This window comes from Artemia sp. Qi Xiang Cuo, chromosome 10 (assembly GCF_049724085.1).
Source record: "Artemia sp. Qi Xiang Cuo chromosome 10, ASM4972408v1, whole genome shotgun sequence".
NCBI classification, from domain to species: Eukaryota; Metazoa; Arthropoda; class Branchiopoda; order Anostraca; family Artemiidae; genus Artemia; species Artemia sp. Qi Xiang Cuo.
Window position 1 is genome coordinate 74580719 of NC_142803.1, and position 24444 is coordinate 74605162.

Genomic DNA, 24444 nt, shown 5'->3' on the forward strand with positions numbered 1-24444 from the left:
ATAATTTCAGTAGCTCTAAACCTAAGATAATGCGTTATTTCGGTAAATGACACGTGGACAATAGAAGACCGACGGACAAACAAACTATATAAGAATATTCACCTCTGAAGACCGCATCAGTTTGTTTTGCTACCAATCAATTGTTCATTTAAGAGCTCTAAGTCGAAAGGTTTATAAATAATGTTTAAATCTTCCAGAAAGAACGTTTTGAAGAATAATTTTACCCAGAGCCTGCTTAAAGCAACAATTAGACTGAGTTTCTAGTCATAAGAAAAGGGCAATCTTACACTAGCACTACTACTGTGACTACTATTACAACTATATCCATAATTATGAAGGTGTAATTATTTTAGAGTTTCGAAGGGGAAGGTGAATTAAGCAAAACATGCGAACACATCTATGTGCAGGTTGTCAAAAGGGTGTAGCAGCAACATTATTGGAACAGTTTTGTGTGGGAAATTGAAACTAACAGGGCTTTTTTTCGTGGGTGTTGAACTAACCAAAAGACAGTATTTGCATCCTAATTGATATCAGTTCTACTTATACCAGCTCTACTTATACTACTACCAACAACACTGCTATTAAAGCTAAGGCAAAGATTGTTGTACTACTACTGCTATTAAGGCTAAGGGCATCTAGACAAAAAACTCAGGGAATATTAAAAACGTATTAAACTTAATTGAAACAAACTATGCCCACACAGGCGTTCAAGAGAACGTATCAGCAATATATTAGAAACGGTTGATGGTTTTAAGGTAAAACTATCGGTGCTATTGGTGCTAAGCGCGTATTTCTGAGAATGTTACTATTGTTACTATAACTATTGCTACTTTGCTAGCCTAGGGTATTAAGAGGAAGCTTTCAAAGAATGTTTAGATGAAAGTTAAGTTAAATCAAACCAAACCATGAATGTCAAAAGGGTGAAAAAGAAATATCTCAAAAAGGGCTTGTATTTAACTTAGACCTGTAAGGGTAAGCTGTGGAGGATTTTAAACTAGCCAAAAGCTTCTATATGTATCCTATTAATACTACCAATACAATTATTGTAACTAATGATGCTAAAGGTACCAAGGAGAACTTTTAGAGGACGTTTAGGATTGGTTTCATTTACATGAAAAAATTGGATACATAGAGGTGTTCAAAAGGGCATATAAGCACAATCATAGGCCGCACCTCCCTAGCATAACGAGCAATTTCGTTGAAAATTTTAAAGAAGCTAATTCAATTGAAAATTGAAAGTTCTAGTGCCCTTCTTACGAGTCAAAAGTAATTGGAGGGCAAGCAATCCTCCTCACAAGCCCAATAATTTTCCATATACATCAAATCAAAATTTTGAGACAGCCATTTTTTTCAGTATGATTGAACGGTTCAATAGTTCTTTCTCTAAGAATATTGGGTATATTAACTCCCAACAGTTTTGCAATTTGCCCGTTCTGCTTTAAAACGAGATATCTTTAAAACTAAATCAAAGGCACTGTGTGTATGCTGACTGGCCTCGGCAATATCCCAAGAACGACTGAAGGTATTAAGTTGAAACTTTCGAAACTACTACTATTACTGCTTCTGCTCTTCAAATTTGAGTAAATCAAGAAAGTGTAAGTGTATTCAAGCTTTCAAAGAGCATAGAAAGAATTTTTGGGAAGGGTATTAGGTTTTAATTTTTCAGGTCAACTTAAGGACATTCGGACCAACTTTTGTAAGCTGCTAAAATTTGTTTAAAAAGTTTTTTCGAAATACAAATTGCAAGCGATCGAAATGTTTTAAATAGTAGGCTATTATCTTTTTCCATGAAAAATACTATGTCAATCAAAACAAACCAAAATCAGTTTAAAATTCTTTTTTCCAGAAAATAAGTTTTTCAAAGAAGAGTAAAGAGCTCCATCATACCAAAAGTTATCAGAAATAAAGTCAAATAATATTACAACTGAAAACTACCACAAATAACCATCAATAAACAATCGAAACCCAAAAATGAACAGAAATCAGAGGCAACGCTATAGCGTTGCCTATAGTAAAGGCCATACGGCTCCAATGTTTTATTATTATTTATTTGTTTTTCCCAGAGGCACTTCATATGGAAGGGGTCGTCGTAGAAGCTTCAAAGGGGACTTATTTGATTGGAAATCGAGAGTTCTAGTGCCCTTTTAAATAGTCGAAAATGATTGGAGGGCGCGTAGCCCCCCCCCCCAAGCCCATCATTCCCCCAAACCCATCCAATCAAGCTTTTGAGATAGTTACTTGTTTCAGCGGTGTTGATATTATGCTAGAAACTGTGTTTATGAGGAGGACAATCAACAACAACCATCATGGAAAAGGTTGCAAGTTCAGCCCTGGGAGCTTATAAGGTTCTTATACAAGGTGTTGTCGTAGTAACTTCAAAACAGGCTCATTCGATTGGAAATTAAAGAGCTAGTGCCTTATTTAATAGTCGAAAGTGATTGGAGTATTACTAGCCCCCCTCCCCCCCACGCCCATCATTTACCAAAACACATCCAATCAAAATTTTCCGATAGCCATTTTGTTCAGCGTAGTTGATTTCCACAGAGAAAATATATTTTTGAGGAGGACACTCCACCACAACCGTCAGGGCAAGGGTTTTAAGCTATGCCCTGGGGGCATATAAGGTTTTTATAGAAGGCGTTGTCGTAGAAACTTCAAATCAGGCTTATTCGATTGGAAATTAAAGGGCTAGTGCCCTTTTTAATAGTCGAAAGTGTTTGGAGGGCAACTAGCCCCCCCCCCCACACCCATCATTCCCCCAAACACGTCCAATCAAAATTTTGAGACAGCCATTTTGTTCAGCGTAGTTGATTTCCAGATAGAAAATATATTTTTGTGGAGGATACTCCCCCACAACCCTCAGGGCAAGGGTTTTGAGATATGTCCTGGGGGCATATAAGGTTTTTATAGAAGGCGTTGTCGTAGAAACTTCAAAACTTGCTCATTCAATTGGAAATTCAAAAGGATAGTGCCCTTTTTAATAGTCGAAAGTGATTGGAGTGTAACTAGCCCCCTTCCCAATCAAAATTTTGAGATATCCATTTTGTTCAGCGTATTTGATTTCAGATAGAAAACCTGTTTTTGAGGAGGAAAATCCCCCACAACCCACAGGGCAAGGGTTTTAAATTTTGGCCTGGGGGCATATAAGGTTTTATAGAAGGCGTTGTCATAGAAACTTCAGAAAAGGCTCATTCGATTGGAAATTGAAAAGGCTCGTCCCTTTTTAATAGTCAAAAGTGTTTGTAGGGCAACAAGCCCCCTCCCCCCACGCCCATCATTTCCCCAAACACATCCAATCAAAATTTTGATATATCCTTTTTGTTCAGCGTGGTTGATTTCCAGATAGAAAATATGTTTTTGAGAAGGACACTCCCCAGAACCTTCAGGGCAAGTGTTTTAAGATACACCCTGGGGGCATATAAGGTTTTTATAGAAGGCGTTGTTGTAGAAACTTCAAAACAGGCTCATTCGATTGGAAATTAAAGTGCTAGTGCCCTTTTTAATAGTCCAAAATGATTGGAGGGCAACTAGCCCCCCCCCCTACACCCATTATTCCCCCAAACACGTCCAATCAAAATTTTCAGACAGCCATTTTGTTTAGCGTAGTTGATTTCCAGATAGAAAATATATTTTTGAGGAGGATACTCCCCCACAACCCTCAGGGCAAGGTATTTAAGTCATGCCCTGGGGGCATACAAGGTTTTTATAGAAAGCGTTGTCGTAGAAACTTCAAAACAGGCTCATTCGATTGGAAATTAAAGGGCTAGGAGCCTTTTGAATAGTCGAAAGAGATTGGAGTAAAACTAGCCCCCCCCCACGCCCATCATTTCCCCAAACACATCCAATCAAAATTTTGATATAGCCTTTTTGTTCAGCGTGGTTGATTTCCAGATAGAAAATATATTTTTGAGGAGGACACTCCCCCATAACCTTCAGGGCAAGGGTTTTAAGATACGCCCTGGGGGCATATAAGATTTTTATAGAAAGCGTTGTCGTAGAAACTTCAATAAAGGCTCATTCGATTGGAAATTCAAAGGGATAGTGCCCTTTTTAATAGTCGAAAGAGATTGGAGGGCGACTAGCCCCCCCCCCATGACCATCATTCCCCCAAACACATCCAATCAACATTTTGAGATAGCCATTTTGTTCAGCGTAGTTGATTTTCAGATAAAAAACCTGTTTCTGAGGAGGAAAATCACCCTCAACCCTCAGGGCAAGGTTTTTAAATTATGCCCTGGGGGCATAAAAGGTTTTTATAGAAGGCGTTGTCATAGAAACTTCTAAAAAGGCTCATTCGATTGGAAATTTAAAGGGATAGTGCCCTTTTTAATAGTCGAAAGTGATTGGAGTGTAACTAGCCCCCCCCCCCCCCCCCCGCCCATCATTTCCCCAAACACATCCAATCAAAATTTTGAGATAGTCATTTTGTTCAGCGTAGTTGATTTCCAGATAGAAAATATGTTTTTGAGGAGGACACTCCCCTAGAACCTTCAGGGCAAGGGTTTTAAGATATGCCATGGGGGCATATAAGGTTTTTATAGAAAATGTTGCCGTAGAAACTTCAATAAAGGCTCATTCGATTGGAAATTCAAAGGGATAGTGCCCTTTTTAATGGTCGAAAGAGATTGGAGGGTGACTAGTCCCCCCCCCCACAACCATCATTCCCCCAAACACATCCAATCAAAATTTTGAGATATCCATTTTGTTCAGCGTAGTTGATTTTCAGATAGAAAACCTGTTTTTGAGGAGAAAAATCCCCCACAACCCTCAGGGCAAGGGTTTTACATTATGGCCTGGGGGCATATAAGGTTTTTATAGAAGGTGTTGTCGTAGAAACTGCAAAAAGGGCTCATTCGATTGGACATTCAAAGGGCTAATGCCCTTTTTAATAGTCGAAAGTGATTGGAGGGTAACTAGCCCCCCACACCCTACACCCATCATTCCCCCAAACACATCCAATCAAAATTTTAAGATAGCCATTTTGTTCAGCTTAGTTGATTTTCAGATAGAAAACCTGTTTTTGAGGAGGAAAATCCCCCTCAACCATCAGGGCAAGGTTTTTAAATTATGCCCTGGGGGCATATAAGGTTTTTATAGAAGGCGTTGTCATAGAAACTTCAAAAAAGGCTCATTCGATTGGAAATTCAAAGGGGTAGTGCCCTTTTTCATAGTCGAAAGTGATTGGAGTGTAACTAGCCCCCTTCCCCCCCCCCCACGCCCATCAATTCCCCAAACACATCCAGTCAAAATTTTCGGATGGCCATTTTGTTCAGCGTAGTTGAGTTCCAGATAGAAAATATGTTTTTGAGGAGGACACTCCCCCAGAACCTTCAGGGCAAGGGTTTTAAGATATACCCTGGGGGCATATAAGACTTTTATAGAAAACGTTGCCGTAGAAACTTCAATAAATGCTCATTCGATTGGAAATTCAAACGGATAGTGCCCTTTTTAATGGTCGAAAGAGATTGGAGGGTGACTAGCCCCCCCCCCCCCCACGACCATCATTCCCCCAAACACATCCAATCAAAATTTTGAGATATCCATTTTGTTCAGCGTAGTTGATTTTCAGATAGAAAACCTGTTTTTGAGGAGAAAAATCCCCCACAACCCTCAGGGCAAGGGTTTTACATTATGGCCTGGGGGCATATAAGGTTTTTTTATAGAAGGCGTTATCTTAGAAACTTCAAAAAAGGCTCATTCGATTGGAAATTCAAAGGGATAGTGCCATTTTTAATAGTCAAAAGGGATTGGTGGGCAACTAACCCCCCCCCCCACGCCCATCATTCCCCCAAACACATCCAATCAAAATTTTGAGATAGCAATTTTTGCTCGGCATAGTTTATTTCCAGATTGAAAATATACTTTTGAGGAGGACAATCCCCCACAACCCTCAGGGCAAGGGTTTTAAGTTATGCCCTGGGGGCATATAAAGTTTTTATAGAAGGCGTTGTTGTAGAAACTTCAAAACAGGCTCTGGAAATTAAAGTCCTAGTGCCCTTTTTAATAGTCAAAAGTGAATGGAGGGCAACTAGCCCCCCCACGCCCTTCATTTCCCCAAACACATCCAATCAAATTTTTGAGATAGCCATTTTGTTCAGTGTAGCTGATTTCCTGATAGAAAATATGTTTTGAGGAGGACAATCCCCCACAATACTCAGGGCAAGAGTTTTAAGTTATGCCCTGGCGGCATATAAGGTTTTTATAGAAGGCGTTGTCGTAGAAACTTCAAAACAGGCACATTCAATAGAAAATTCAAAGGGCTAGTGCCCCTTTTAATAGTCGAAAGTGATTGGAGGGCAACTAGCCCCCCCACGCCCGTCATCCCCCCAAACAGATCCAATCGAAATTTTGAGATAGCCATTTTGTTCAGCGTAGTTGATTTCCAGATAGAAAATATGTTTTTGAGGAGGACAATCCCCCACAACCCTCAGGGCCAGGGTTTTTAAGTTATGCCCTGGGGGCATATAAGGTTTTCATAGAAGGCGGTGTCATAGAAACTTCAAAAAAGGCTCATTCGATTGGAAATTCCGAGGGCTAGTGCCCTTTGTAATAGTCGAAAGTGATTTGAGGGCAACTAACCCCCCTCTCACGCCCACCTTTTCCCAAAACACATCCAATCAACATTTTAAGACAGCCATTTTATTAAACGTAGTTTCAAGTTCTGGAAATTAGGTCTTTGAGGATTACATCTCCCCCAAAGCCCTCAGGGCAAGGGTTGTAATTTAAGGGTGCTCCAAATCCTTCATATTATTTCTTATGGAAGGGATGCTCGTATAAACTTTAGAGAGGGCTCATTTGCTCGAAAATAGGAAGTTCTTGTTCACTTTTTAAGAGTCAAAAGAGATTGAAGGGCAACTAGCCCCTTTCCCTCCTCCACTCCCAAAATGCATCAGATAAAAATTATGAGATAGACATTTTGTTAAAATAGTTCAAATTTCTGATAACAAAAAACTCCGGTGTCGACAAAGCCCACCAGGGCCCAGGGGTAGGCGTTGTAAGTTATGTCCTGGGGCATAACTTATTAAGGGGGGTTTATAACTTATGGGAAGGGGTTTTCTTATGGGAAGAAAACATAGGAAATCTATTATAATTATCCAATTATAAGGTTAAAATACATACTCTGTGAAAGATGCAAAGGTCTAAACCCTCTTATTGGAGCTATTTTTCAATCCATTCATTGTTGTCAATCACTGTCCACAAGTTATGCAAGCTGTCTATTGTTCATATATAAGGTTTTTATCAAAGAGGTAATCGTATAGACTGTGAAAAAAGCCTCATTAATTTACATTAACAGTTCTAGATCCGTTTTTGAAAGTCAAGAATAATCGGACAGCCAGAACCCCCGCCCCCCCATGCCAAAAAAACTTGAAACTTTTTGCAATCAAAAACGAACAAAAATTAATTTAAAAAAAATCCGAAAAATGAGTTTTTCAAAGAAAAGTAAAGGCCATTTTAAACTTAAGCTCAGAAGATACAAATACCTGTTAAAATTTAAACTCAAAACAACCAGAAATTACTATTAAAGAATAAATGAAACCCAAAACGAAAAGGAATTAAATAAATGGTTGGAGTGAAACTAGCCCCCCCCCCACGGCCATCATTTCCCCAAACACATCCAATCAAAATTTTGATATAGCCTTTTTGTTCAGCGTGGTTGATTTCCAGATAGAAAATATATTTTTGAGGAGGACACTCCCCCATAACCTTCAGGGCAAGGGTTTTAAGATACGCCCTGGGGGCATATAAGGTTTTTATAGAAAGCGTTGTCGTAGAAACTTCAATAAAGGCTCATTCGATTGGAAATTCAAAGGAATAGTGCCCTTTTTAATAGTCGAAAGTGATTGTAGGGCAACTTGCCCCCCCCCCATGACCATCATTCCCCCAAACACATCCAATTAACATTTTGAGATAGCCATTTTCTTCAGCATAGTTGATTTTCAGATAGAAAACCTGTTTTTGAGGAGGAAAATCCCCCACAACCCTCAGGGCAAGGGTTTTAAATTATGCCCTGGGGGCATATAAGGTTTTTATAGAAGGCGTTGTCATAGAAACTTCAAAAAAGGCTCATTCGATTGGACATTCAAAGGGATAGTGCCCTTTTTCATTGTCGAAAGTGATTGGAGTGTAAATAGCCCCCTTCCCCCCCGCCCATCATTTCCCCAAACATATGCAATCAAAATTTTGAGATAGTCATTTTGTTCAGCGTGGTTGATTTCCAGATAGAAAATATGTTTTTGAGGAGGACACTCCCCTAGAACCTTCAGGGCAAGGGTTTTAAGATATGCCCTGGGGGCATATAAGGCTTTTATAGAAAACGTTGCCGTAGAAACTTCAATAAAGGCTCATTTGATTGGAAATTCAAAGGGATAGTGCCCTTTTTAATGGTCGAAAGAGATTGGAGGGTGACTAGCCCCCCCCACGACCATCATTCCCCCAAACACATCCAATCAAAATTTTGAGATATCCATTTTGTTCAGCGTAGTTGATTTTCAGATAGAAAACCTGTTTTTGAGGAGGAAAATCCCCCACAACCCTCAGGACAAGGGTTTTAAATTATGGCAATCATAGCAAAAACATACAACAAGTAATAATATAAATGAATAAATAGATCTTAAAGCGAGTAATACTTAGATTGAATATGAAAATCAAGCTTAAAACGAAAACAAATATTTTGCTTTGAAATTATAAATGAAAAATAAAACGAGCAGAAATTAAACAAACAATCAATATATACAAACGTACAATATATATAAATGTTAACGAGTGAATAAATTTTTAAACGAGGGAAACTTAAGTTGAATATGCAAATCAAGTTTAAATCGAATAAAAATAGCTACAAACAAGAGTTTGAGTATCGTATCACTACAGAACCCTAAAACCTACTGCGTCATTGGCACTTTACTGAAAACGAATTATATTACAAATGTTTTCTTTTGTACTTAATATTGAAGATAAATATTAAAATTACAGTAAAATTTTGAACTGATGAGCATTTAGCAATTAATATCATTATGCATCAAATATTCAGTTTAATTTATTAGTTCTTTTCAAGATCGGTCAAGACAAATATAGTTTCACTACAAGCAAAATTTGGATACTGCCCCCTTTTTTAACTGTAAAAACCTAAAGCCTTCTGCGTCATTGGTGCTTTACTGAAAATGAATTACTCGTAGATTACAAATTTATTCTTTTCCAGTTCTTATAGCATTGAAAATAAAAATAAAAATTACAGTGAAAAAAAAATCTTGAACTGATGGATCTTTCAACAACTAATATCATTACATATCTAATATTCAATTTGATTTTGTTTATACTTTCCAAGATTGTTCAAGACTCATATAGTTTTGCCATTTTTTTTAACTCTGCCATTTTTTGTAACTAATCGTGTTAGTTTGTTCTGAAAACATTCTATTGTTCTAGGCATTTCTATTTGACCGGAAAACTGCACCTCAAACTTTGCGGAACATGCATTTTCTTGCATGAAACACCAAAATATAATAAAATGTCAAGTTTCGGAGTGTTCCACCACTCGCAAGCAAGTGCCATTGGTATTTTTGAATCCGCATGGCCAATTTAGAGGGTGGAGGGTAGGCTAATTCTTGTAGCAACCCCATTCCGTCGTTGTGTGGTTCACATTTTCAACACCAGGCGTCCGGACTATCATATAGTCTACCAAGCATACCACCACCCCAAATCAGTATCAATAAATAAATGAAACCCAAAACGAACAAAAATTAAAATAAATATAAGAGTCAAATTCAAAACGAGCATAAATTAATGTGAGTAGTGTCGAAAACCCCTGTGCTTTCTAAAAGCCAGAATATAATTTGTACTTTACAGAAAAAAAATCAAATGAGTTTACTGAAAAAAAATGTGCATTGTCAATTTAATATACATATAGAAAGAGGCTAAAGTTATTCCGCTTCACAAAGGGGGTTCAAAAACTGATCCGTCTAATTGGAGGCCGATTTCAATATTGCCCCTATTTGCTAAGCTGTATGAAAAAGTGATGCATCGACGACTTTATAACCATCTGACTACTAACGGTTTTCTTAGTGATACACAGTTTGGATTCAGGAAAAACCACTCTGCAATACATGCAGTCCAGCACCTAACATATTTCATCAATGTTGCTCTCGAAAAAAGTGTACTGGTACTTTCAGTATTTATAGACTTTAGAAAGGCTTTTGACACGGTGGTTCATAAAATTTTATTAAATAGGCTAAGCCGTTTAGGGATCCAAGGGGTTATTCTGAAATGGTTTGAATCTTATCTTAACCAGCGTATTATTCGAGTCTCTATTAAAAATTCTATTTTAAAAACTTTTATCGTTAATTCCGGTGTGCCTCAGGGTTCAGTGCTTGGCCCACTTCTTTATCTAATTTACGTTGACACCATGCGTTTTTATATATCAGATGCACTTATAACGTCTTTTGCTGATGACACGGTGTTTACGATTACAGCTACTTGTCTGAACCAGTTCATTGAGAAGACAAATAAGGCCCTCGCTGAATTGATAAGTTTTACAAATTCTAGTTATTTGGTAGTGAATATTTCAAAAACAAATTTCGTGACATTTTGTAGAAATGGAGTTTCATGTGTTTTAGATAATAAAATTGTTTTTAACGGTGAATTTTTAAAGCATGTAAATAGTGTTAAATATTTGGGCTTGAGTCTTGATTTTAATTTAAGTTGGAAATCACATTGTGATCTTGTGGCAGTTAAGATTTCAAGAGGGTTGGGTGTGATACGAAGACTGAAAAATCAACTACCGTCAAATGTTTTACTTTTACTATATCATTCTATTGTTAGCCCTTATTTATCGTATGGTTGCATGCTATGGACTAGTAGTTTTATTTCAAGTTTTAGAAAGGTCCAAATTTTACAGAATAAAATAGTTCGTATTTTAGGTAATTACATTCATTTTGAAAATAGCACGTTGAATTGCTTTACAAGTTTGAAAATTTTAAATGTTTATCAGTTACGGGATTACCAGTTAGCAATTTTTATTTATCAATGTTTGAATAAGTGTTCACCGGAGGTATTTTGGGAAATTTTTAAAGATAACTCATCTTATCACTGTTATGAGACTAGAAATGCGAATGACCTTGCATCGGATCTTCGGAAGACTCAACTTGCTGCATTTCTAACTCATTTTGCGTGACCGGGGGTGTGAAATTCCCTCCCGGATGCTATTAGACAAGTTGATAATGTAGGCCAGCTCAAGAGTAGAGTGAAACGTTACCTGTTGGGTTATAATCTGAATGGTTAGATTTTTGAATTTGATTAATGTTTGGTTTGAAAATTGTTTGGACAGATAATGGTTGCATTTTCGCGAAATTACCCAGCCAAAGCGCACGGAGTCGGCTCTATAGCCTAGCTGATACTTACTGATTTTGTCATAGTTGATTTAGTTAGATGTATCTTTTTTTTTTCTTTTTTTTTTCGAGTGTATGTTTTAAGGATGATATGTGATATTTCTCACTTGCGATTTCTAGAGTGTAAACCTTTTAGAGTAGGAGATGTTCTCTATGTTGATTCAGTTCAAGTGCTGATTTTTCCCCGTAAAGAGATAGTTTTTATATGGATGTAGAGCTTTATAATATTGGATTTGCAGCCATCGAAACAAACCTTCGGGTTTTTATAGATGGCCGCTGTAAATTTGTTTGTATTTTTTTATGTTAAATAAATTAATTTGAATTTGAATTTGAATATGCTGATATTTATTCCCTAAAATCTTAATTAATTTTTGATTTCCTAAAGTTACAAAAGTGAAAATATTTCAAAGAATTATTTTCAGTAAAGCGCCAATGACGCAGTAGATTTTAGGCTTCTGCAGTGATACGATACCCAAACTCTTATTTGTAGTTATTTTTATTCGATTCAAACTTGATTTGCATATTCAAATTAAGTTTCACTCGTTTTAAGATCTATTTATTCATTTACATTAATATATATTATATGTTTGTTCGCATTGATTGTTTATTCAATTTCTGTTCGTTTTATGTTTCATTTATACTTTAATAGCAAAATATTTGTTTTCGTTTTAAGCTTGACATTCATATTCAATCCAAGCATTACTCGCTTGAAGATGTATTTATTCGTTTATGTTACTACTTGCTGAATGTTTCTTGCTATGATTGCTTACTTAATTTCTGTTCGTTTTGGGTTTCATTTGTTACTTAATAGTAATTTCTGGTCGTTTTGAGTTTGAATTTTAACAGGTATCTGTATATACTGAGCTTAATTTTAAAATGGCCTTTACTTTTCTTTGAAAAACTTATTTTTCGGAAAGTTTTTTTTAATTAATTACAATAAATAACTGAGCCATACTCAAAACGATCAGAAATTAGCCTCAGTAGGGCCGACATCCCCCAAGCATTCTCAATACTAGAATATAACTTATACTTTACTGAAATCAGAACTCATTTTAAATGTTTTCTCTTTTATAAATTTTTAACATTTTGAGTTTGACTCTGTTATTTATTGTAATTTCTGCTTGTTTTGAGTTTTATGTATTTTCAATACTAGAATATAACTTATACTTTACTGAAATCAGAACTCATTTTAAATGTTTTCTCTTTTTTAAATTTTTAACATTTTGAGTTTGACTCTGTTATTTATTGTAATTTCTGCTTGTTTTGAGTTTTATGTATTTTCAATACTAGAATATAACTTATACTTTACTGAAATCAGAACTCATTTTAAATGTTTTCTCTTTTTTAAATTTTTAACATTTTGAGTTTGACTCTGTTATTTATTGTAATTTCTGCTTGTTTTGAGTTTTATGTATTTTCAATACTAGAATATAACTTATACTTTACTGAAATCAGAACTCATTTTAAATGTTTTCTCTTTTTTAAATTTTTAACATTTTGAGTTTGACTCTGTTATTTATTGTAATTTCTGCTTGTTTTGAGTTTTATGTATTTTCAATACTAGAATATAACTTATACTTTACTGAAATCAGAACTCATTTTAAATGTTTTCTCTTTTTTAAATTTTTTACATTTTGAGTTTGACTCTGTTATTTATTGTAATTTCTGCTTGTTTTGAGTTTTATGTATTTATTGATGGAGATTTGAGGTAGTTTTACGCGATGAGGAAGATTATTTTTGCTCATCTTCAGTTTAATGGAAATATTTACTTTTCTTTGAAAACTTATTTTGTGGAAAAAGTTGTTTTAAATAATTAAGAAAGACAAGTTGCTTTTCACTACTTATAACATTTTTATTGCTCTTCACTTCTGTTTTAAACAGCTTGCTATGAATAATAAGATTGATCAACATTTTTGCAAGAAGTTTAATTCAAAGTACATGACAGTAAGGGACAAATACTATTTACCTTTTGTTCTACCGTCTATATATAAATCTAAAAAGCGAAATTGTACAATCAAAAATTTCTCAAATGACACTTGACGTCACATATATGTCTATATCACAAATTTACATCGACATTACATATATGGAAGTAGAATTTACATATATGTAATAAAGTTTATACATATAGGGCCAATTTTGCCGTTTTATTTGGATTATTAAATTGTGCTTAACTTTCTGATTCTTATACTATGGTGGTAAATAAAGTAAAAATCTTGGAGGCAGAAAATACGGCAAGTGGAGAGCACGGACATATTTTTTGAGTAAAATTTGAAATAAAGCAGATAGATAGGATGGAGTGGTCGCGTTAGGTCAAGCACAGCTTTACAGGAGAATGATTCTAGAATACCCAAATTGGAGCTTGAGCTTAGTGTCAGAAATTATGAACGAACGAAATGACTGTGAATTATTTGTAATCGACTTTCCCAACCATTTAAAAGATTCAACAGAAGGTATAGAAAAATTCTGACAACTAATTGATGATCTAGAAAAAAGCTTTAACATTGAAAAACAGGAACTTACACTTATCAGCATTCACAGACAGTTCAATAGTGGAAGAAGAAGCGCCAAAAAAATTACCAGAATCAGAAAGCCCTTTTCTGTGTACCATTAATTAAAAGAATGTCCTCTACGTAATTTAAGAATAAGACGTTATAATTCTCTACAAAGCGAGTAGTCTGAACATTATTTAGTTTATTAGATATACACAGTTTAAAATAAAGAGATACAGATCCCAATTCCCCTTGTCTGAAACAATGCATTCAAATGACTAGAATTGACCAACTAGCAATATATGACTCTCGGTAGGCTTATCTGATACTCGAAATGATCCTACTTTTCTAATTAAACTTTTCTTTAAAAAACGACACATCTTTTTTTATTCAAAAAAGCTAGCATTTGAGCTCTTCAAGACTGGATAATTAAATTTGTATATGTCTTATGATAAGACTATTCAATTGAATAATTCAGAAATTATCCCTATCCATTGGCAATGCCTGTTTTTGATATTTTGTTCTTATCTTAATACTCAAAAACTTCTCTCTCAACGTTATTGTTGAGGATGTTGTTTGTTTGAACTGGGTGATATATTTTCAATTTATTACGCTGCGTTTGGTCATAATTTTTGTAAGATAATTTGTAATTTTTTTATTAATTAATAAAGCACCCCTTTTTTGATCAATTTTCATTGTACAGAGTTTAAAGATGTTATCTTAAATCTATTTTCTGGCAGGATTCTTTTTACGAAATGATTTTTTTCTGATATATCTTACCATATTTTCGAAATTGATTGATATGCATAAAATTTACAAAAAAAAAACAACTAAGAATGCCTGCAGTAATTTTATCTAAGTGGGAGCAAGAATTTAGAAAGTAAAAATAATCTTGAAAATATACTGTAGTATCATTTTACAATACCACAATGACAAGTGGATCAAATTGACAGTATGTCTGATTAAGACACAGAACTTTTTTTATATACCTCACTAAGACATAATATATTATAAACACAGGAACTCATCACAAAAAGAAATGTCACAGCGAGGATGTCAAAATCAAGATTTTGAAAATCAGAAGAATTTTTTTTTTTTAATTTCAGATCAAGAAAGAAAGGGCGGGTCCAATCTGTTTTTAAACAGCCGTAATATGATGAAAATATTACAATGAAACCCTGACAATGAAATTGGTAAATTTTCTGGATGGTGTGTTTTGTAGATAATTTTACCAGAAAATTCTTGAAAAGTTTTTTTTTTGTTTTTTTTTTCATTTGCGCCATTCGTAAGGGTTTTCCCGTAAACTCATATTTGGAAAATCGTGTTCTAAAACCCAATATGTAAAAGTACTTCATGGAACGTACTTCATTGAGTTTGCATAAAAAGCACCTTTTTAAAGTTAAAAAAATCAATAAAATGCTTTTTAACATAAGTTTAATTTTTTGACAAAAATGATATCTATTATTAAATTCTACTAATTTTTGTTGCATTTAAAATTATCTTAGTAAACATTTATTGTTTTCTCATAAAAAGTCTTTTGTCAGCTTTTAATTGATATTAAAAGAAAATTGCTCATATAAATTGTATTTAAAAGTTAAAAGATTTTTTGGACACTCATTTTAAAGTGTGGAATAGGTATCTTCATAAGACTAATCTCTAGATGTAAAAAACGGAATACAATTTAAACATTTTAATAACAGAATAAATTACATACTTTCTTAATTAATGTTTTGAAAAAGATATAAATCCACACATAGCGTACATCGTTGTGAGTGTGTCCAATAATGTAATATAAAAATATAACATACCTTAAAATATGTTAAAAAAATATAAATCTTTTTATGAGTTATTTGAAATAAGGTCGAACAATACTGGTTAAAAGCCATTCTTCAGTAAACTGAAGATGGTCTCCATTCGTGGCAACAAGAACAAGACGATTTCCCATCTGTCTTAAGCCAATTCTATCTTCAATCCAAAGAGAGCTTTGATTTAATCTCTGAATGGTAAGTGTTTCAGGCTTATAAAATTCAAACCATGAGGATTCTTTGGGCTGTACTGTAGTATCGTTATTAAATTTGACCAATACTAGTTTCTGAAGCCTTAAAATATTTGTTCTGTATTTTTGGTTAATGAAAACTTCATTGTTGATATCTGCCAGAAATTTACTCTTCTTCTTGTACGTTTGTTCATCAAGAGGATCATGCCAGTAGCCTGCTGGTGCTAGTATTCTCTGAGCCCAGCTATAAAAGAAAGAATATATAAATTAAAAGGTTAAAAAAAGGAAAAAAAATGAACGACATCCTGAACGTAACTGTGTATCCGAAAATTGCACTTCAGAAAAGCAACAAAGGTAATGGATTTTTCGATCACAATTTTTAAAAGTTTGAAGAGGCAGGTGTCCTTCTAACAAACTTCATTTTCAGTCATGGGCGTAGGGAGGGGGGCATGGGGGGCAGCTGCCGCCCCCCCCCCCCAGACCTTCAAATTTACATTAGATATGGCTGACAAAGCAGATGGTTTGGAAAAAGCAGTTGATAAAACTCCATCACACTATCGACTGCCCCCCCTAGACAATATGCTGCCTAATGCTGCCTACGCCCATGTTTTCAGTGATACTCCAGCCCCTCCAACCAATTTATGGGCTGGGTAATGAGAATGATATTCTATTTTAGTCTCAAAATACTTTCAAAATAGAAAAGATGAAAGTGCTGCCCCTAAGAACCTAAATTGGATGCTTCAGCCAAATATGTTTCTCCAAATAAAAGGTAAATAAGAGTTAAACGGCACGCCGTCATTCCGGATTGATTTCAAACACCCTTTCACCCAATGTTGGATAGCGTTGTCCTTCTAAATGTACTTGATTAGCTCCCCCCATTAGGACAAATATCTACAAAATATTTACAAATATATTTGTATCAAAATGATAGCACTAGACATTATTCGAGACAAAACTTTCTTTGCAGCAGAAAACAGTCAAAAACTAGAATTTACTGCAAAGCAATCAATTAAATCTGTAATTTTTTATTCTGTTGGGTAGGCTCTTTATTCTACAGCCACTGGCTGAATACAGTCATACATTGTGCATAAATACCCACTTTGTAAGTTGTGTAAAACAATTTACAAAGTGGATTTAGCATTAATCTAAATGAGAAAAGTCACCTTGAAACATAATTTTGCTCGGTTACATATGTGGTTCTGGTTTAATAATTGAGTTTAGATTAAGAACACCATTAGAATGCATAAGAGATTCAGATTAAGAAATAATCTTGATATTAGGATGATTAAGGAATGCATAACAGCTAGTTTACCTTTGCTGATTTTTTAGATTACTTTTAACATTAAATGTTGGAAAATTTGACAGAACATACAATCCTAATATCTAAATCATATGATATTATTGGTATAAGGACTTTTTCATTGAAACCAATTTTAAGAAAACTGTTTCGTCACTGCATTTGATGTTTCGATTTAAAAAATGTTTATTCTACTTTCTTTTATTTAGCACTTTTTGGTGAAGACATAAATTTTTATCATTTTAATGTTTATTGACTAAAAAACAATTCAAACTTGCAAAAGATAATATTTTTTACGGTTTTAATAAGTTTGGTTCCAAATACATTTTCTTTGTATGGATGCCACTTTGATTCATCAATGTGGTCATAATCCGCAGAGTTTCATAATCCAGATTGCAACTTTTGTCGTAAAGGTTTTATTTTATGGAACCGAAACTCCGTTATTTGGAGCCAAGATTGACAACTGTGCAGCCGGGATTTTATAAGAAAAAAAAAATCACTAACCAAGAAATACTGAGATATTGACGATCCCAAAAATCTTTGTACTCGAAATTCCAGGAATTGTTACCAGAAATTCCAAAACAATTAGCCGATATCTCTAGTAAAAAAAACCCAAAAACATTCACAATAATAACATTTGTATAAAAAAAATCGATAATACATGAATTACCAACAAAAATTGTAAGAAATATCAACAAGGATGCATAAAATGAAGCCGAGATAGCAACTACTTTTACCTAGTCCCACTGAAATCTCACGTTTTTCAAACTTACTTGTAAGTTTTGCCTTAAGATTCACCTAATTTTTGATCATCTCCTCCTCATCTTCTCCTCATCTGATCATCTCCTTTTAATTCACCTAATTTTTGATCATCTCCTCCTCATCTTCTCCTCATCTGATCATCTCCTTTTAATTCACCTAATTTTTGATCATCTCCTCCTCGAAAAAAATTGATTTTAGAACTTTCCAGGATTAGCTGTTTTGCTATTTTGACCCCCAACCCCTCCTCAACAAATAAATTGAAAAAGAATTGTGGAACAGATCGTGCAGGGTCTGATTTTCTTAGCGTTAATCAATAACAGCTTATGACTAATAAGACTAAATGTCAAGCTGGATGTCAAAAAGGAAATCACCTCTTTCTAAAATTTAGGGTGGAATCTTAAAGTGACAAATCGTTTTCAGCATCACCACTTTTGCAGTCCCATTTTTCTTGCAATGGTTGTTGTCTCCAAAACTTGGTGCAAATATATGTTTTCAAAAGTGGGAAAGGAGTTTATCTCCCATTTTCCATTCCGAAAGTACAACACCCAAATAAAAAATGCCAACCCGAAAATATAGATCATATTTCCATATAGTAGCCTTCCATGTGTAGTAGCCTCCTCCTAAAAAACTCCTCACTAGCAGAAAAAATTTCTCAAAAGTTTTTTTTCCGTTTAATTTATGTAGTTTTTACTTCTATTAATACAAATGTATCAAACTTTAAAAGAGATACAACAATTAGTTTATGTTCTAAGAGGAGCCCAATATTTTTAAGACATTACAGCCACAAGCCTGTACAAAAAAAATCTTAGCAAAACTCAATGAAAACCCCTCTCTCCTCTCGCTCAAGAATCCACAAATTGTGGCCTAAATACGCTATTTTACATTTTTTTTTCAAGGTTTACAGGAAATCACGACGACTTTTATAGCAATGTCACTCCATGTTGTCCATTATCTGTGGGATTTCTTTGGATCTTTGTGACTGTGCTTGCAGTTTTGTCTTCAATTGGTATGATAGCCATGGTATAAAAGGGTATAATAGCCATGGTATTGTATGGCATGAAGGCCAAACAATATTTAGGTATTTGTGGATAGTCTGGTTTTATGGATATTTCAGAAGTGAGTAGTAGAAACTACTCTGAAGATCCACAGGTCCAGTTCCACATTAAGGACCCGGAAGATAAAAGCTACTGTCTCAGCTAGATTTTATGCTAACTCGGTGGCATTTTGCCACCGAGTCAGCTAAGTCAGCTTACTATCGTCATGCTTACTATCTCTTACTTATCTCTTACTATATCTATCGGCTCCTTTTATAACTCCTTACTATAACTATCGGCTCCTTTTATAACTCCTTACTATATCTATCGGCTCCTTTTATAACTCCTTACTATATCTATCGGCTCCTTTTATAACTCCTTACTATAACTATCGGCTCCTTTTATAACTCCTTACTATAACTATCAGCTCCTTTTATAACTCCTTACTATATCTATCGGCTCCTTTTATAACTCCTTACTATATCTATCGGCTCCTTTTATAACTCCTTACTATATCTATCGGCTCCTTTTATAACTCCTTACTATATCTATCGGCTCCTTTTATAACTCCTTACTATATCTATCGGCTCCTTTTATAACTCCTTACTATATCTATCGGCTCCTTTTATAACTCCTTACTATAACTATCGGCTCCTTTTATAACTCCTTACTATAACTATCGGCTCCTTTTCATCCTATTTTGACACAAAAAGGATACCAATAGATACCAAAAGGATATCAATAGATACCAAAAGGATACCAATAGAATATGATACCAATAGTTTTTGATTAGATTCAAATGGTTTCAACAGTCGAACTTTGTGTCATAAATAAGACATATGAAAAATGTTTGTGTCTTTATTCATCGATTTGTTTGCTTACGTGCTATGTTGGTGCTGAGCTAGATCCGGCACTGAAGTGGTATTTGCAAAGGCCGTATTCAAGGAGGGTTTAAAGGGTTTGAACAATCCCCCCCCCCCGAAATGTTTGTATGACTCGTAAAAACGTAACAACAAAGGATATAAATATTTTTTTCATGCTTTTTTGAAGTATTTTTTGTAAACTTTCCCCCTCCCCCGAAAAGATTTTCGTGTAAAACACCCCCCCTCCCAAAGCAGAAATCCTGGATATGGCCCTGGTATTTGCTTTTCTGTATCAGCTATTTTTTCCTCTGCAGACTATTCTTTCCTCCCAGGAATAAACTGAAGGTAGGTTATGCTATGTCTACGGCAAATGTTCTCACATGACTTTGGCTAGACTGTATTCAATGCACTGTGACCATTATTTTCTTTTAAAAGCCAGAATATAATTTTTACTTTACTGAAAAAAAATCAAATGGATTTACTGAAAAAAATGTGCATTGTCAATTTAATATACTCTTGCTGATATTTATTCCTTAAAATCTTAATTAATTTCGATTTCTTAAAGTTATAAAAGCGAAAATATATAAAAGAATTTTTCAGCAAAGCACAAATTATGTTCTTGCTTTTAGAAAGCATAGGGGTTTAGAACCCTATTCATATTAATTTCTACTCGTTTTGAGTTTCACTCAAAACAAGAAATTTTGATTTCTGTTTGAATTTGGATTTCATTTATTTATTGATACTGATTTGTGGTGGTTGTATGCTTGGTAGATTCTTTGATTCTTTTTTTTGTTCATTTTTGGTTTAATGGAGTTCTTTTCTTATTTTTGTTGAAAAACTTATTATGTGGAATTTTTTTTAAATTAATTTCTGTTCGTTTTATATTGGCGTATTTTTTTCAGGGAGAAAGACTGAGCCTCTTCTGAAGTTGAACAACCATCCCTTCCACAAAAACCTTAAATACCCCATGGGCATAACTTACAACCCTTGTCCCTAATCTCTGGGGTTTGTTTCAACCCCAAAAGTCTTGTTATATGATATTAAGACAATTTTAAATAGAATGGCTATCACAAAATTTCTATTAGATGCATTTCGGTACAATACGAGATGTGTGTTTGGGAGGAGGGATAGCTACCCTCCGATCACGTTGACTCTTAAAAAGAGCACTAGCGCGTCTGATTACCAAAACAATGAGCCCCCTCCGAAGTTTATATGGCCACGCTTTCTATAAAAACCTAATTCCCCAGGGCATAACTTAAAACCCTTGCCCTGAGGGCTAGGGGATTTGTTATCCTCAAAGACATAATTTACAGACCTGTCTGATACGTTGAACCAAATTGCTAACTCAAAATTTCGATTGGAAGTATCTTGAGAAATGGATGGACGTGGGGGGGGGGGCATTTGCCCTCTGATCACTTTCGACTAATAAAAAATTCACTATTCCTCTCAATTTCCAATCGAATGAGCCCTTTTTGAAGCTTTTACGACAACACTTTCTATAAAAACTGTATATGCCCCAATGGTATAACTTACGATCCTTGTCCTGAGGCCTTGGGGGGAGCGTTGTCATCCTCAAAGACATAATTTCCAGACCTTTCAATTAAGTTAAACAAAATGACCATATCAAAATGTTGATCGGAAATGTTTGGGCAAATGATGGGCATGGGGGGGGGGGTAATTCTCCCTCTGATTACTTTCGACTATTAAAAAGGCAATAGCCCTCTCAATTTCCAATTGAATGAGACCTTTTTGAAGTTTTTACGAAAACACTTTCTATAAAAACGTTAAATACCCCAACGGCATAACTTACAACCTTAGCCCTAATGGCTTTGGGGGTGGTCATACTAAAGAAAATAATTTCCAAACCCTTCAAATACGTTCAACAAGATGGCTATATCAAAATGTTGATTGGAAGTTTTTGGGGAAATAATAGTAGTGGGGGGGGGGCATTCTCCCCCCGATCGCTTTTGACTATTGATAATGGCATTAGCCCTGTCGATTCCCAATTGAATGAGTCCTTTTTGAAGTTTCTGCAACAACGCTTTCTATAAAAACCTTATATGCCCGCAGGGCATAACTTACGAAAATTTCCAATAGAAGGAGCCCTTTTTGAAGTTTCTACGACAAAACTTTCAAGAAAAACCTTGTATGCCCCCAGGGCATAACTTACAACCCTTAACTTGAGGGGTGGGGGGGGGGTTGTCATTCTCAAAGACATGATTTGCAGAATTTTAACTACGTTGAACAAAATCGTTATCTCAAAATTTTGATTAGATGTGTTCGGAGAAATGGTGGGCATGACAGGGGGGTTAGTTGCCCTTCATTCACTTTTGAATATTAATAAGGGCACTAGCCCTTTCAGTTTCCAATTAAATGAGATGTTTCTACGACAATGCTTTCTATTAAAAATCTTGTATACCATCAAGTCATAACTTAGAACCCTTACCCTGAGGGATGTGGAGGGACTGTCATCCTCAAAGATGACATATATATATATATATATATATATATATATATATATATATATATATATATATATATATATATATATATATATATATATATATATATATATATATATATATATATATATATATATATATATATATATATATATATATATATATATATCATCCTCAAAGCCCAAATCTCCAGAGCTTTCAACTACGTTGAGCAAAATGGCTATCTCAAAGTTTTGATTGCATGTGTTTTGGGAAATGGTGGGCGTGAAACGGGGGGTTAGGAGCCCTCCAGTCACTTTCAACTATTGAAAAGGACACTACTCAATTCAATTTTCAATCGAATGAGCCCTTTTTGAAGTTTCTACGACAACACTTTCTATAAAAACTTTTAATGCCTTCAGGGCATAACTTATAACCCTTCCCCTGAGGGTAGTGGGGGGGTTGTCATCCTCAAAGACCTAATTTTCAGAACCCTCAAATGTGATGGAACAAAAGCGGCTATCTCAAAATTTTGTTTGGATGTCTTTGGGAAAGTGCTAGGCGTGAGAGGGGGTTAGTTGCCCTACGGTCACTTCGATTATTTAAAAGGGCATAAGCCCTTTGAATTTCCAATCGATTGAGCCCTTTTTGGAGTTTCTAAGACAACGCTTCCAATAAAAACCTTATAAGCCCCCAGGACGTAACTTACAACCCTTGCCCAGAGGGCTGTGGGTGTAATGTCCTCTTCAAAGATATTATTTCTAGATTTTTCAACTACGTTGAACAAAATGGATATCTCAAAATTTTGATTGGATGTGTTTGGGGAAATGGTGGGCGTGGAAGGGATGTTAGTTGCCTTTCAATCACTTTTGACTATTAAAAAGGCACAAGCCCTTTCAATTTCCAATCAAATGAGCGTTTTTTGAAGTTTCTACGACAATTATTTCGATTACAAAGTGCCCTGGTATAAAGAAACACATAAATAAATAATTAAGACATAGTGCCAACATCGCTCTTTACTTAGGCAGCGCTATTTTGCTGCCTATGATTATTATTCTATCCTGTATGTTTTTCGTGTTTTTTTTCGTAGTTTCAGAGTTTTTATTGTATGTTGTGCTTTTAGCTGTCGTCAATATTTTACGTAAGAAGTTTAATTTTCTTATTGTATTTAACAATCTATTTTTGTAAAAATGACTTTTCTAAAGAATTTTATTGTTTCATGCTTGCATCGTTAGAAACAGCCTAGTAAAGAACAAAGTCTAGCCCATAGTAGCCAATAATAAGAAAATATACCCTAAATAATAAACATAAACTTACTTGGAATAAGCAAAGTTGAGAATTCGTCGAAAATAGTCGCAATAGTTTCTATCCCCAGGACATTTTGGTAGGCCATAAACCCCTTGATGCTGACTTCCAAGAGTGACCAGGGTTTTCATTGGTGGAGTTGGGCATCTTTGTGCCAGTCCCCGCCTACAATGAAATATGAATTTTATAAACTAATTTTCAAGACAAATTCTGAAAAGTAGTAGCTCTTCTGTAAGGATAATTTTCCGATAAGACAGCCAAGTGTCTTTTAATAAGTGGTGATGTGTATAATATGGTTTTAGTGATTTAGTGCAAATAACAGCGAGATAATTAAACATTAGATTTTATGAAAACCCCAGTAAAAAGAGTATTCTTAATATTTTTTTCCAATAATTATTGTGAGAAACGTTTTATTTATTCTGCATAAAATGCATAATACCACATAATAGCATAATAGCAGAGTGTATAAAATTGTAAAGCTCTTCATTTAAAGCAGAAAAAAGAGAAAGTATGTAGCTTCATGAGCATGAGCTTCATATGTATATGAAGCTTCATGAGCTTCATATACATAAAGAAAACGTTGAGAAACGTTTTATTTATTCTGCATAAAATGCATAATACCACATAATAGCATAATAGCAGAGTGTATAAAATTGTAAAGCTCTTCATTTAAAGCAGAAAACAGAAAAAGTATGTAACTTCATGAGCAAACTATTCAAATACAGAGGGACCACGGTGCAGAAAAAGTATGTAGCTTCCTGAGCAAACTAGATATATACATACCACGGTGCAGAGATTTTACAAGCTCTAAATATAATTATTTATCTAAAGCAGAAAATAGAGAAGGCTTCCAGCTTCAGGAACAAGTTAGATGTA

At 34.8% G+C, this 24444-nt stretch overlaps 2 protein-coding genes across 2 annotated transcripts in view; one reads left to right on the forward strand and one right to left on the reverse strand.

Annotated features, from left to right (window-relative positions):
- Positions 1-24444, forward strand: part of LOC148948161 (palmitoyl-protein thioesterase 1-like) — a 635005-nt gene that overhangs the window by 40568 nt on the left and 569993 nt on the right. The window lies entirely within an intron of this gene.
- The window catches only part of LOC148948162 (palmitoyl-protein thioesterase 1-like), a 46093-nt gene continuing 37349 nt past the window's right edge, over positions 15701-24444 (reverse strand). Inside the window, exons 4-5 of the mRNA XM_089095209.1 lie at positions 23581-23733; positions 15701-16110 (exon numbers count right to left, since the gene is read on the reverse strand). Of these exons, the coding sequence (XP_088951335.1) occupies positions 15717-16110; positions 23581-23733 (547 nt within the window). The 3' untranslated portion in view covers positions 15701-15716. The remainder of the gene's footprint in view (positions 16111-23580; positions 23734-24444) is intronic.